Source organism: Diplotaxodon limnothrissa, linkage group LG6 (genome assembly GCF_057381915.1).
Source record: "Diplotaxodon limnothrissa isolate DT_005_m linkage group LG6, D_limnothrissa_male_GT1.1, whole genome shotgun sequence".
In the NCBI taxonomy this organism is placed as follows: domain Eukaryota; kingdom Metazoa; phylum Chordata; class Actinopteri; order Cichliformes; family Cichlidae; genus Diplotaxodon; species Diplotaxodon limnothrissa.
In genome coordinates this window covers 6,103,174-6,118,532 of record NC_140601.1, presented here as the reverse complement: position 1 = coordinate 6,118,532, position 15,359 = coordinate 6,103,174, and the positions used below count along the sequence as shown (strand labels likewise).

Genomic DNA, 15,359 nt, shown 5'->3' with positions numbered 1-15,359 from the left:
AATGACTGACCCATCTACTATTGGGACACATACAGTTTACTTAATACTGTGATTTAACACAATATTAAGTAATATAATAAACTAACAACCAACTTGTACTTTTTCATGCTAAAATGTAATTACTGAGGCACATTACCATCCCAGCCCACCGATAAGGCCTGGCCTACAAATTTGGAAAACACTGCACAACTATAAAAGTAAATGATAATTTTTTAATTTTAATTTTGGAAAAATAACATTTACCTGAATTTTTGTGCTGCCACTTTGGATTCTTCAAGCTCTCTTTTGTTGCGTGCTGGATCAACAAGGTAAAGACAGCTGTCTGCTTTACTTAGGTACTGTAACAGAAAAGATAATACAATTAATTCTCTAGCCAGTAATTACAGATAAAAATATGTCTTTTATCATGCTTGAGAGGTTTGAATAAAACTAGTTTGATCAGTTATTACAGCTGATTGTTAAAATGAGCCCAGGAAAAGCAGTTATAAAAGATATTATTACATCAATCCCCATCAATCCCTATTACAATAAGTCAAGGTGATTTACAGATTCCATTTGCTATTATCTTATTTGTCCACACAAGATTTACTACAGTCGAATACCGTAAATTTCAGTTTTTAATGAAAAATGATAGGAAACAATTAGCATTACAGTATACTGGCATTTGACGCGCAGGACTTCATAGTGGGAGATCAAAGACACCACAAATCTGGGTTTGATGAATCCATTTGTCTCACAAAGTAAAAAAGGTTTCCAGGGATGAAATTTTATGGCACTAACAGTACATAATTTGAAAAACAAAACCCTAATTATTCCATAATATTGCGTTTTTTTATTCAAAATATGAATTTTCTGGAGGAAAATTTGTGTTAGTACTAACCAGGAACTTCCAGTGAACATTTCCAACGTTCACAAACGAAACAATTGCCTGGTAGTTGTCAAAGTTGACCTGTTAACAAAGCATTAACACAATGTAAAATACAAATATATTTATATTGAAATATGTATATGTATTTATTACCTTTGACAAACAGTGCCTCCTCATCATTTCTCTTTTCCCGAACAGGATGACACCGGCAGTGTAGTGGTTCAGTATGTATACCTTACTGCCCAAATCCAACTTTCCGGCAATTTCATGCAGGGCACACTCTATGATCTTGTACAAAAAAAACATTGAATAATGAAGAGAGGTCAAATTAAACTGCTAATTATGTTACATTTTAGAAAATATGTAATCCATGATTAATTAATAATGTAGTGCTATCAATGTAAGAATTTTACTCTCTAAAGCACTCAAACGCACTTTCATTTTCATTGATTGGCTGACTGATTTTATATGTGATTTTCTCTATCAAAATATAGCTAGTTTATGTCAAACATTACAAAATGAAAGAATATATTGAGCTAACAGTATAATAACAGTAACTCAAATAAACACTATATAAAACCAAAGTACACAGAAGACAAATTATGAAAATACAACAAAGCAGATATCGAGGCAGAAGGTTTATATCAACCGAAGACCACACTGTGTGTGACTCCTGTCAGCCATGAACAGGAGATTGAAGCAACATTTTGTGCTTATTAACGTTTCACATTTTAATAAAAACAGATTTAAAAAACAATATACTCCAATAAATATCAAAGTTACAATATCACAGAACATTATTAAATCCTTTAGTTGTGTTTTCATGGAAAATCTGGATAACAAAATGTGACTCAAGACTGAAAGTTCATCTTAGACAATTTCACCTTTTTAAATAATTTGATAGATATTTTTTGATTTTTTACGGCTATTTATTTATTTTAAATTAAAGCAATGCTGGTCATTACGCATGAAAGTTAGCGATCTGGAGTTGTGACTGACAACAGTATAAAACCTTTTAAGATTCAAGTGCATCAGCACAGTAACAAATCCATTTAAGACTAAAGCATGTATAAACAATAGCTCTGTCTATAAAAACATTCCAACTGTGTAACGTGGATGCTAAAATGTGTTGTTGATATGGGAACAGCATTAAGATCAGTGATGTTTTTGCTCTATGAATAGCAATAAACCAAAACAAACACCAGGAAATTAAATTTTTGGTTTGAAAGGTTATGTAACACAGTAATTAAAATACAGCTTCATTTATTTTGTAGTCTGTCTTTTCCACGTACCTCGCCTGTTAACCATTGATGAGGTTCCAGTGATTTCAGCTCGCTGTGGTGAACTATAAAGTTGTTCCCTTTTATTTGTGATGGAATCACAGCAACAACAATTTCGGTTTCCTGTCTTTTCCACAGTGCAGTGACCTATGGGCAACATAAACAGTGTATTTGTATTTGTGGCACAAGAGTAAGTAATGCTTTTGACATTGTCAAAAAAGTACACAAATAACTCCAGATGTACCGCATCTTACAAAATGTACATTTGCATACTGACTCATGGGCATTTATTAGTGGTCTTTGATGAGTCGTTCTTGATCAATGGTCATACCAATTTGCATAGTTATGATGAAGCAACTCACCCCGCAACTGATCATTACTTCAGTTTGCTGGTTTAACTTAGAATGATAATGTTCTCTTTATAATTTGGGGGAAAACTGCAGTAAGATTAGACTGAAGAAGTCACTTTGATGATTGACGAAACTTTTCTCCCACTGAAAAAGCTACGTCCAGATGAATGGAATCAAGTTTTTCAGTTTGACATAAAAAGGATGATTGACAATTCATCAAGACATATAAATGACTATGTGTTATAACATTATAGAGACCTAATACATTTTTTATGACAAGTTAAGTATTTATTGAAAAGTTGTTTGATGTGCACAAGATTGTTACTTTCAAATTTAATTTGTGAATACTAATAACTCAATTTGACATCAGTCTACCTACCACAATCAATAATTAATTAGCTTGGAAAAGCTGTAAAAAGGATGAATAGTTTAAAGGAACAGAAAGAGTTTTCATCATAACAGAATACATAAGCCTTAGTTTTGCACAAAAATTTCAAACATAAAAATTCACATTGTAAGCGCCAGACGTCTGCTTTATATTTTTATTTACGATTGAGTTCATGTTTGTTTTATAATTCATAGATTCATTACATAAGTCATCTTTTCAGGATTAATAAATGTGAAAATATATGTGTTTACATAAAGTAATTTTAAGTCACTGTTTTGGGATTGGAACCTAAAAGGGGGTACCTCTCACTAAGTATGTAAGTGCAATAGTAGCATGAAACCCTGTGTGAGTGTGTGAGAGGGAAGGGGAGGAGCATGGACATAGAGGTTAGGAGTCTCACGGTTTTCTGACCGTGTGCACAGCTAGTTATGGATAACTGCTATTTTTTGGAACTTTCATGCTTTTTTAGGAAGGAGTTCATTGTTACATCTTCAGTTTGTAATAAATAAACAGTCTTCAAATCATAATGCAACTGGAAGCATTTCTTTTGGAAACCAGGAACACGCGTCAGCCATAGACTCTCCTTTTTTGAACTTGGTTTATTGGAAATTACCCTACACACATGTTATTCTCATGTAACCCTCTGCATGTTTCCGAACTGTGTCTGAATGACATAGCAGCAACTCTAGTGATCATGATGTTATGACTTTTTGTTGTGATTTCATTGAAGCTAAAGACAGTATAATACACATTGATTTACCTGTAATTTATCCAATGTGTTGCCCTTTTCCTCCTGTACTTCTCTGGAGGTGTTTCGCACATCGCATCGTTCTATATCGTCTGTGCTCTATCATAAATTAAAACACATTACCATTTAAATATTGTTTAATATGTGTGGTGTGCTACTATATTCTAATTCACTGTTTTAAAGTGTAATTTTTGCCTTGCATTTAATATTTTCAAATTGATATAAATCAAAAATACATTACCATAATTAAAACCTTAATATCACAAAAACCATGATCACCTGACTTATGGAAGTTGGAGTTGGATCCTCATTCTGATTTCCTTGTCCTTCACTGTTTGGAAATGGGTCCTTCAACAGTTCTTTGCACGCCCTCTCCATTTCCTTTGCATTTTTTTCCTCCTTGTCCACAAGATTTATTGTAAATGGTGCTGATTTTTTAGTCTTATTTTTTACATGGTCATAGATTGTTTGAACAATCACATCAGCACATTCCCTGGCAGGAAAGTTGTATATTCCTGAACTTACTGCTGGAATTGCAATAGAACACATTTTGTGCTCCTCGGCCTTTTGCAAAACACTGATTATGGCCTGTCGCAACATTGGTTTTGCTTGTGTGACATCTTTGGCTGATGGTTTGCTTTGCAGACATGGTCCCACTACGTGAATAATTTTTTGGCAAGACAGGTTCCCAGCACTTGTTACAATAGCTTCTCCAGTCCGCAGAGGTCCGTTTTCTGCTATGTAATTATTGCTCTCTTTCTGTATTTTTGTCCCACCACATTCTGAGATCGCCAATGCCAGCCCACCACAATGTTGTAACATGGGATTTGCTGCATTGACAACAGCGTCCACTTGAAACTTGCAGAGATCAGCAATCCACACTGAAATGTTTACATCTTGCGTGAGATGTGCTGACATTATCCTTTTTTGTGTTGCTGCTTGTTCTTCTTCATCCTTGTGAGAAAATTGTAAAAATGAAAAACAAAAAAATTTAAATAACAAAGTAAATATAGAATTCATAACATTATAAAAAATTTAAGAAAGATGAATACAGAGATTGTAATAAACATATTATTCAAGGTCAAGTATAGCTCAACAACAATGTATTTCAAAATTAGATTAGGCAAAACTACTATAGATGCCAGCCATCCTTTCTTTGTATTACCTGCTGTATTAGAAAGCATGAACTAGTGCTATTACATCCAAATTTTCATTGTTCTCACATAATAACATTAAAATTTAAAAACACACACTCACATATTTATCTCTCTCTCTCTCTCTCTCTCTCTCTCATTCTCTATGTATATCTATCTATCGATCGATAGATAGATATTAAAATGTCTTGCTTTTTTTTTTTTTAAACAGTATTGAGCAATCAATCCAACAGTTTAAATGCCTTTCATGACTGGACTTTTTCAATCATTTTTACGCGAATACTACTGACTGACATTATTCTTAGAAAAAGAAGTGACTTCTTGACGACCCAATTAACTCGATCTTTTAAGTTGCTCGAAGAACAAAGGAACCAACGAACATAAGTCATGATATGAATCAGTATTATGGCTGGCCTTCAAGATTATCGGATCAAAAATATGAACGATTGTCAACAAGTAATAATCAATGAAGCAAAATATGGATCACTGACTGTGATATGAAAAATTAAAAACATCAGCGGCCACATTTTTTAATGGGTGATGAATTGTAAAATTTAATTTTTTTCATTCATATCGTCATCTGTAGGTTATGAGAATATGAGTACAGAGATACAATATTTATATCTATAGCCAATGATTAAAAACAAAATATATTGTCACTGTTCAGGGATGTAATTTGGCCATTGGTGTTGTTGTTTTCAAGGCTTCTTCGAGGAGCATCCGGGAGAACTACTTTCAAAGTATTTAAATGAAAAGCAAGCTTGCTTTTCTTTTAGAAGGTTCCCTTAATAAATATTTACTAGCAACATCTTTAAAATGATAATTAAGTGTTAGTGTTTACAAAAAAAAATAAAATAAAGCAAAGTAAAATCAGTAATTATAATAATAGTTTCTTTGATACAATTAAATAATTTATATAAATACATATATATATGGTAACGAATGGTAACAAAGAGAGGGAAGGTAGTCAGAACTGAGGGGATTGAACTACCAGAAGGCAACATTGCAGACACAGGGGACAGTTACAAGTACTTGGGGATCCCGCAGGCAAATGGGAACCATGAAGAGGCCGCTAGAAAAGCTGCAACCACCAAGTACCTGCAGAGGGTCAGGCAAGTCCTGAGGAGTCAGCTGAATGGTAAGAACAAGATCCGGGCCATCAACACGTACGCCCTGCCCGTGATCAGGTACCCTGCTGGGATAATAGGCTGGCCAAAGGAGGAGATAGAAGCCACTGACATAAAGACAAGAAAGCTCCTTACCATGCATGGAGGGTTTCACCCCAAGTCCAGTACCCTGAGGCTGTACGCTAAGCGGAAGGAAGGGGGCCGGGGACTGGTGAGTGTCAGCACCACAGTCCAGGATGAGACAACGAACGTCCAAGAATACATTGGGAAGATGGCCCCAACTGACCGAGTGCTCAGTGAATACCTCAGGCAGCAGAAACCCAAGAAAGAGGAGGGAGACGAGGAACCATCATGGAAGGACAGGCCCCTGCACGGTATGTACCACCGGCAGATAGAGGAGGTGGCTGATATCCAGAAATCCTACCAGTGGCTGGACAAAGCTGGACTGAAAGACAGCACAGAGGCACTAATCATGGCAGCACAAGAACAAGCTCTGAGCACAAGATCCATAGAGGCTGGGGTCTATCACACCAGGCAAGACCCCAGGTGCAGGCTGTGTAAAGATGCCCCAGAGACAATCCAGCACATAACAGCAGGGTGCAAGATGCTAGCAGGCAAGACATACATGGAACGCCATAACCAAGTGGCCGGCATAGTGTACAGGAACATCTGTGCCGAGTATAACCTGGAAGTCCCGAGGTCAAAATGGGAGATGCCCCCAAGGGTGGTGGAGAATGACCGAGCTAAGATCCTGTGGGACTTCCAGATACAGACGGACAAAATGGTGGTGGCTAACCAACCGGACATAGTGGTGGTAGACAAACAGAAGAAGACGGCCGTAGTGATCGATGTAGCGGTTCCGAATGACAGCAATATCAGGAAGAAGCTGGAGAAATACCAAGGGCTCAGAGAAGAGCTCGAGAGGATGTGGAGGGTGAAGGTAACGGTGGTCCCCGTGGTAATCGGAGCACTAGGTGCGGTGACTCCCAAGCTAGGCGAGTGGCTCCAGCAGATCCCGGGAACAACATTGGAGATCTCTGTCCAGAAGAGCGCAGTCCTGGGAACAGCTAAGATACTGCGCAGGACCCTCAAGCTCCCAGGCCTCTGGTAGAGGACCCGAGCTTGAAGGATACAAAAAATAAATAAATAAATAACCGCCCGCAGGGGCGTGCTGGGTGTTGTGTATGTATATATCAAACCTGTTTAGTGACAGCTTCAGTCTGCTCTGTGGGCACATCTGAGTGTGGTGGTTCTTCTTGATGATCCTTATAAAAATAATATAATTACTACTTTACATGGAAGAACACAGATTAATTACAGAACACACATGACAATGTATGTCTTTAGCAGAACTTAAATTATTCTTGATCTCTAATACATACATAGGTTTAGACAATATACAGTCTTTGTCTGTGTTTATATGTTACTGCATTTTCCGAACAAAATTTTAAGTGATATAAATGGTCTTCTACAACAGCAATAACTAACAATAATGATAATTATTTCACTAACATCAAGTATTTTATGGGTAGCTGTTGCCATGTGTGGAGTGTACAATATCAAGATTTTCATTAACAAAGTTTTCCTAAAAGCTGTGAAAGACTAATGATGTTTTTAATTAGAAAATGTATTATGGGACTTAACATGGTTATTTGATGTATACAAAACATTTTTAACACATAGATGAGTTATAATTACTGTACATTTATGTATAGTTAACATCGTTATTTACTTTCATAAATATGCATAAAATGAATTAAATCACAGGAGCATAAAGAGAATTACAGTAAGATTACAGTATTTTTTACATAACTAATTGAACAATTGTAAAAAAAAGAAAAGCAAAGTACACATTTAAATTTGATTAGAACACACAACCTTTCTAATAGAAAATGTTTTAGTGACATGCATAGATGATAGAAAAAATGATGATACCTTACCTGTTTGACTCGTTTTCCCATCAGAGGAGTTACATAGAAGCCTTTTCGTTTTCGACTTTTTTTCTTCCACTTCTCGGTCTCCACTCGGTAAGACTGAAAAGTATAATTTTTAAATAATTAACAATACTTTTTAGATCTGATCTTCATGTTTAAAAGATTACAAACATGCAAACCGTCAAGGACATTTACTGTAATCCCAAATTTAGTTACCGTAAAATGCTTAATGCTTCCTGTCTTTTGTTTAATTACAGTTGTTAGTCTAATAATCTCCTATATTTATCACGTCTGAAATGTCATTCTAACCACATGTAATGCATTTGAGAAAATGTTTGTTAATAACACAAAGTCACAATGACAGTACCAAAGACATTTTAGACTAAAGAATGCACAAAAAGAAAAAAACATTTCTAATGTGAATGTGAATATACATTACAGATTTGATAAATTCAAAAACAGCAGTGCGAATGACTGTTGTTGTGTAAAAACTGCACAAAATCTGTCCCAAAATTTAAATTATCCTATTTAAACCTCACCTTCATCCTTTTTTTGCCTACATCGCCATATTCTCGGAGAAGAGCATCATGTTTCCTTTGATATATTTGCACAAAGTCATCGAGTCTAGTGAGACGCCTTCGTTCAAAGCGAATCCTTTTCAGGTCCCATTGACTTTTTTCCATTATCCCTTGCGTTCGATTGTCTTCAGTGTAGTTCTGAAAATGTTAATTACATCATTTACACTTTGGCCGAATTCAGCATAATGTTTCTTTTACTGTATTAACTTATTCTACCTGCTTCTTAAACTTCGACACATGATTGTACCGTTTACTGAGAAAGCGATACGCTGAGCCTTTCCCATGCCGTCCAAGGTCTCCTAAAGAAAAGACAGAATTTTTAATCAATAAAGCACATAAATAACAACATATAAGTGTTGATTGACCAAAACAAGACATACCAAGCAGCATTCCTGACCACAAGGTAGCATGTGGTAGAAAGTACTTTGAAATACTTGAAATGAATGCTGGTGCATAGTACACATTCAGTGGTCCAGTCACATCAAGGTGGGCACTGGCAATTACTTCGACAAAGTGCTTTTTAAGTGATGAATGAACAATATCTGTCTGAAATAAAAATTGAAATATCATATGATTACAATGTCTTTTGATTTTTAAAGAAAGTCTTAATTGTTTTTAAAAACACATAAATATACTACAAAACGATGTTATTGGTGTCACACTACATCATGAACACAATTAATATCTGAAACATTGAAATCCAAGATGAATTTTAAAATTACCTTATAATCCTCTGGAATGATGTCTGTTTCTTCAGCATCCCCATTCCCCGTCTGATCGATCAGCATTTTGAGGTTCTGCAGGTGTTTTTTCACTTCTGGTCCACTGCATGGACTTTTGAAAACAACTGTTGCACTTATAATGATGCCATCCATGTCTTTCAAGTTTGAAGAACAGGCCAGTAATCCAAAAACGTGCATGCCAAATTTGTAGTGTTTCTGTAGTCTATAGTGAAAAAAAGCATATAAACAATATGCATACTAAACACAAAGTCTAATCATTAGCAGAAAAAACAATTGCAAAATATAATTATAATAGACATGAATTAGAAAGTCAACAATAACTACAAGGGCAAGTACACTAACACCGGAGAAATACTTAAAACAGAAAAATAACAATCGTACTCACAGACTCGAGCACAAATACCTCTTTTTGCAAAGATCCTTTGCGTTCTTCATGATGTGACTCAAACACCGGTGGAGAATGGGTATGTTGAAGTTATCCGTGTCTAACTGTCCTGTGATAACCTGGAAGTATCGCTCCAAAAGGTCTTCCAAACTTGCTCTGCAGAATGTTACAGCAATGGACTGGAGAAGCACCAGTGAGCCATCACATATGATCATTACTGGCCTTTTGTTTGCCCTGCTTCCATACATTCGTGTAAGCTCTGTTTGAAATGCTTGTAGAAAATATGTAACAGAGGCAGTGGTATGGTCACATGTTACAAAAGTTGCTGTTGGTAGAGGTGATGATCCCTTGAAGGGATTTCTAACTATCACTTCATACACATAGTACGGATTAGCAGAAGCATTGTCTTTAGAGATAATGCTTCCTGTTGCATCAAAATATACTATGTCTTCTTTGCACCGCTGGTAAAACACTGAAAGTGTTTTTGTGGACCACAGCATTATACCTTTTGGATGCAGGAGCACTCTCTGAAGGACTTCGTTTGGAAGTCCTTGCTGTCTGTCTATTAAAATTTGCAGACTGGTCATCTCATTTAAATGAGGTCTCTGTTTTTTTCTGTGGGACAAGGCAATATTTTTCAACACATCTTTAGATGGAGCCTCATCCCGACACCCTGCTTGGAAAGCTTTTTCTGGTATTAGATTTAGAGAATCCAGATAAAGACTTCTTGGCAATTTGGTTTCAAGTTTTTCTGCTAAAACATCTCTGGACTGTCCACGCACAGGTCTTGTTTTTATTTCCTTTGTGTTGTGGCACACCTCACCTCCTTGGAAAAGCACATCAGCCTTCAGGGTTTTTTCATCTTTAACCTCCACTTTCACAGTCACTGGACAATCCTTAAAACGGCAGTATCCCGTACATGAGAATACAGCCGTCTTAGAATGTGACTGACTGGTCTTGATGGTATGCCTCTTAAATCCAAAACTGCAAAATGGGTGTACTGACTTAATGCCAGTGGCTACAACATTAGTCCACTGCATACTTTTGAAAAGCCTCCCTTTCTGTGTTTTTTTTATGTCTTGCCAGTCTTTCTGATCAATGAAAAAAAAGCATGGCTGCTGTGGCAAAGCGCATTTGTAGAATTCCTCTTCAGCATTACTACTGTCACTTGTGTTTGATGAATTTCTACTCCAGTCCTATAATGCATCAGAAAGACTTTATTAAAAATAGGTGATGTAATTTCATGACAGAAATGTTATGTGGAAAATACTTTACCTTTTCGAGGGATGTAGACGATTGTGATGGAGACACACCGGGTTGTTTCAATTCAGGAGAAATGTTTTGGACAATGCCATTGTCATCACTCTCCTCCACAACATCCTTTGAATATCATTTTATTTGTCAAACAAAGAAATAACTTTTAAATAGAGACATTGTTTTCATAGAGTAAAAGTAGTTATAATTAATGTAATAAATAATTCCAACCTGTTTGAGCAAATGGAGAGATTCATTTCCTTCCATTGCAGATGGACACATCTCCAATGTTTCGTCGCCAGTGTTTCCTTCATCCTGAGTGTGAAATAATTATTAACTCATGAGTATAGTAAGGTAAAACAAGAACTACATGTTTTATTTTAAAAGGTTTAGCATAGAGCTTACTCTATATTACAAATTTAATAGATGTTTATATAACCTATGCAAAAAGGCATGGAAACTGTATAATAGAAATGTGAAATCAACTACTCTGTATTGCATGTTGTCACAGCAAGTTCTTTAGTAGAGTAAAGAAGCAATGTTTGTTGAACACCACAGTGTTGTGAAGCCTTATATATATTTATATGGCTTTTATATGAAAATATTGTATTCTGCAGTGTGGACATAATACAAGTAATTTACTTACTTTATGTTAATGAGAGTGTGGGGGGTGAGTTGGAGGGCAGGGTGGGCTGCTTTTAACCATGTAAAGCACTTTGTGCTACATCTTTGTATGAAAAGTGCTTTATAAATAAAGATTGATTGATTGATACACACACACACACACACACACACATAGATGATAAATGGACTGATTTATATATATTGCTTTTCTGCTCAGCCAGAGTACTCAAAGCTCTCTGAGTCAGTGTCGTGTCGTCCCTCAAGCTGTGTGTTTCCTTGTGTGCCTCTCTGCAAAGTGTGAGTTTATATTTTCCAAGTTTAGTTTAGTATGCTCATTTTCTGTGACCAACAAATAAAGCTGTGATTTTGATTTGCCCTTCAAAAAACAACGGTTTATGTTTTTTGTGCCTCCATCCATTAATGCAATATGTCTCATGTTAGGTGTTATTATTAACCACTAATAATAATGGATTGGATTTATATAGCGCTTTTCAAGGCACCCAAAGCGCTTTACAATGCCACTATTCATTCACTCTCACATTCACACACTGGTGGAGGCAAGCTACGGTTGTAGCCACAGCTGCCCTGGGGCAGACTGACAGAAGCGAGGCTGCCATATCGCGCCATCGGCCCCTCTGGCCAACACCAGTAGGCGGTAGGGTAAAGTGTCTTGCCCAAGGACACAACGACCAGGACAGAGAGCCCGGGGATCGAATCGGCGACCTTCCGGTTACAGATACGCTTCCCAACCCCCTGAGCCACGGTCGCCCCACTACACTATGGACTTACCACTACACTACAATTTATAGAAAACAATACATTCATGTGTAAATGATTGTTTAACCATGTAATCTAAACATTAATATAATTTAAAAAAATGCAACTTTTGAATTCATAACAATATATGTAACATCAAAGAAATCATGTAATTTTGTTTTGAAATACATACCAAAGCAGATGAGTTCACTGCGGAGGTCCCACTATCACCTTCAACATCGATATTTTTTGGTTTGTGTATGACTTCCATGGTTCTCTGTTTAATACACATGTAGTAATTACATTTTCATCTATCTGTAATGTAAAACCGTATCCTTCCACCTTGTTATACTTAGGTGTGCCTGTGCAAGGCCCAATTTTTATTATTCATCCACTGTTCTTCATGTCTAAACAAACTTCTGTTGCTCACTCAACTTTTGCTCTGTAATTAATTCAGAGCTTAAAAAATGTTTGCCACTCTCCTTGATAAATACTAAGTCCAGAGTAGTATTCAGACTCTAAACATAGATATCATAGAGTGCTTACCTTTTGGTAGTGCAGAGCAACATGATTAAGTTTTTTACGATTTGTATAATTGTTTGGCACTCCCAAGTCTTTGCACACGTTACTCCAGAATGCGTCTCCTCGGTGAACACTGTGTTTCTTTCTGTTTTGTCTTTCGGAGAAAGTCTCAATGCATTTTAGTATATGTTCATGTTTCAAACGAATTTTCCGTGTCTGTAAATGCAAGTAAAAAACAATTAAATAAAATAGAAAGAACTATACAACTATAAAATTATATTTCAATTTTTTTACACAATATAACTTCTAAATATTGTTTAAGGATAAAACTTGCCTTTCCAAAGGATGAAAATGTGGAGGTTCTGTAACACAAATAAGAAATTAAAAAACAAAGGCTTCAATGTATTTGCCAAACAATAACATTTTCAGTTTTTGTCATGCACTTGTTATATTTACATATTTCCTGTATTACTCGAAATGACCTATTTAAAACCACTGGGGTGAGCGAAATGGTCTCGGATGGAAACAGACTAATCATATTATTGTTAACGCACCATTACAGTCAAAGATATGGACAAAGCAACAGTCTTATGATTTGTGTTTCGGGTTCAAGGAAATAAGCCTACATAGGAAAAGTTATTAAATTATGTATTAATATCAAATTTATTTCTAACAAAGTTGTTTAAAAGTGGTTGTTTGTTTATAGGAGCTACCGAGAGCATCACGTGGTCATACCACATCTATTACGTAATGTGTCCCTACCTAAATACATAGTACTTAAAAACACGTTAAAACCAAATTTAACTTAGAAAACAGTAATAGGAAGCAAATAACATATGAAGCAAAAAGCCATAAGGAAAACTTCATAAAAATTTTTGTCAAGAAGGCAAACGTTATGACTTGTGGCTTAAGCTAATTGCATGCTTACCTTATCTGTCGTTTTGCGTAGCTCATTATTGTCTGTTGCAGAACCACGGGAACTCGTAACTTTTCCAAGTTTACAAACGTAGTGTATTTAAGACTGTCAAGTAAAATTGTAATTCCGTAGTTCCTACAGTTGTTGCAGCATGTGCACGCATCACACCGCCACCGCAAGTACTTGACTCATTGGGCTATAGGCTACTATCACCTTCACCCTTAATCAGTGTCCCGGATCAATAGTCACCGGATATCCTCGGACGCATTTCAGAAAAGTAAAATAATGCGCGATTTAGAAATGTTAATACTTGCCTGTTCAATTTTAATCATTTGGATAATTGATATTAGTTACACATAAATAGTGTTTACAGATGACCTTTGACTTTCGATGTTCAATTAAGCAACGCTAAAATGTATTACAGGCACATAAAAAACGAACCCATTGATGCATCAATTGTACTTAAACCCAAAAATACCCATGAAAGGTTTTTAAAATGGACATTTCAGTAGATAAACGGTTGAAACTTGGAAAAGTACTTAGTGTCACATTGAAAAAATATTTTTGACAGTTAAAAAAATAATTAAATACATTGCATTTAAAGATATTTGAAATAAAATAATAAAAGGGTGGAGTGCCCACTCCGGGTCGGGGATGAGTTCCTGCCCCAAGTGGAGGAGTTCAAGTATCTCGGGGTCTTGTTCGCGAGTGATGGGAGAAGGGAGCCGGAGATCGACAGACGGATTGGGGCTGCGGCTGCAGTAATGCAGACGCTGCACCGGCCCGTCGTGGTGAAGAGAGAGCTGAGTGTAAAAGCGAAGCTCTCAATTTACCGGTCGATCTACGTCCCTACCCTCACCTATGGCCACGAGCTGTGGGTAGTGACCGAAAGAACGAGATCGCGGATACAAGCGGCAGAAATGAGCTTCCTCCGAAGGGTGGCTGGCCTCTCTCTTAGAGATAGGGTGAGAATTTCGGCCATCCGGGAGGGGCTCAGAGTAGAGCCGCTGCTGCTCCACATCGAAAGGAGCCAGCTGAGGTGGTTCGGGCATCTGACAAGGCTGCCTCCTGGGCGCCTCCTGGGTGAGGTGTTCCAGGCATGTCCCACCGGGAGGAGGCCCCGGGGCAGACCCAGGACACGCTGGAGAGATTATATCTCTCGGCTGGCCTGGGAACGCCTTGGTACTCCCCCGGACAAGCTGGAGGAGGTGGCTGGGGAGAGGGAGGTCTGGGCCTCTTTGCTTAGGCTGCTGCCCCCGCGACCCGGCCTCGGATAAAGCGGATGAGGATGGATGGATGGATGGATATTTTAAATGAATTAGACAAAATAATTAATGTCTTTTTTTGGTAAAGTTCCATTATGGTATAATAACCTTCATACTTCACTGATGGGTGAATACTCTTGAGCAACTGTTTTGTGATTTTGTTTATTGGTGTTATGGAAAAATTATACAGGTTTGTTGAAGTATTTTTGGAAGATGATAACACATTGGTTGAGTATAGGAAAGTGTGTGTAGGACTTTTGAAAAACATTGACAACTGGTCCTCACTATTATTGTGAAAATAAATTTTAAAAGAAAGTCTCCTAGAAAGCTAAATGTTGAAAAATGTGAGTAAAACTAAAATATTTTGATACTCAGCAATGCTGTACATTTTAGTATTACAGTGTAAAATCAACCAACATTAAAAACAGAAAACAATGAGAAAAAAGAGATAAGATATGATAACCTTT

At 36.7% G+C, this 15,359-nt stretch overlaps 1 protein-coding gene across 1 annotated transcript; it reads right to left on the bottom strand.

Annotated features, from left to right (window-relative positions):
* Positions 1–239: 239 nt before the first annotated feature.
* LOC146630012 (uncharacterized) lies at positions 240–10,595 on the bottom strand. The gene is made up of 12 exons (XM_085355402.1): positions 9,574–10,595; positions 9,150–9,372; positions 8,808–8,973; positions 8,644–8,726; positions 8,389–8,565; positions 7,856–7,948; positions 7,115–7,180; positions 3,647–3,733; positions 2,161–2,295; positions 1,103–1,156; positions 881–949; positions 240–338 (listed from the first exon to the last, which is right to left on the bottom strand). Exons 1-12 carry the CDS (start codon positions 10,593–10,595, stop codon positions 240–242), a joined length of 2,274 nt encoding a protein of 757 aa, XP_085211528.1.
* Between the last annotated feature and the right edge of the window lie 4,764 nt (positions 10,596–15,359).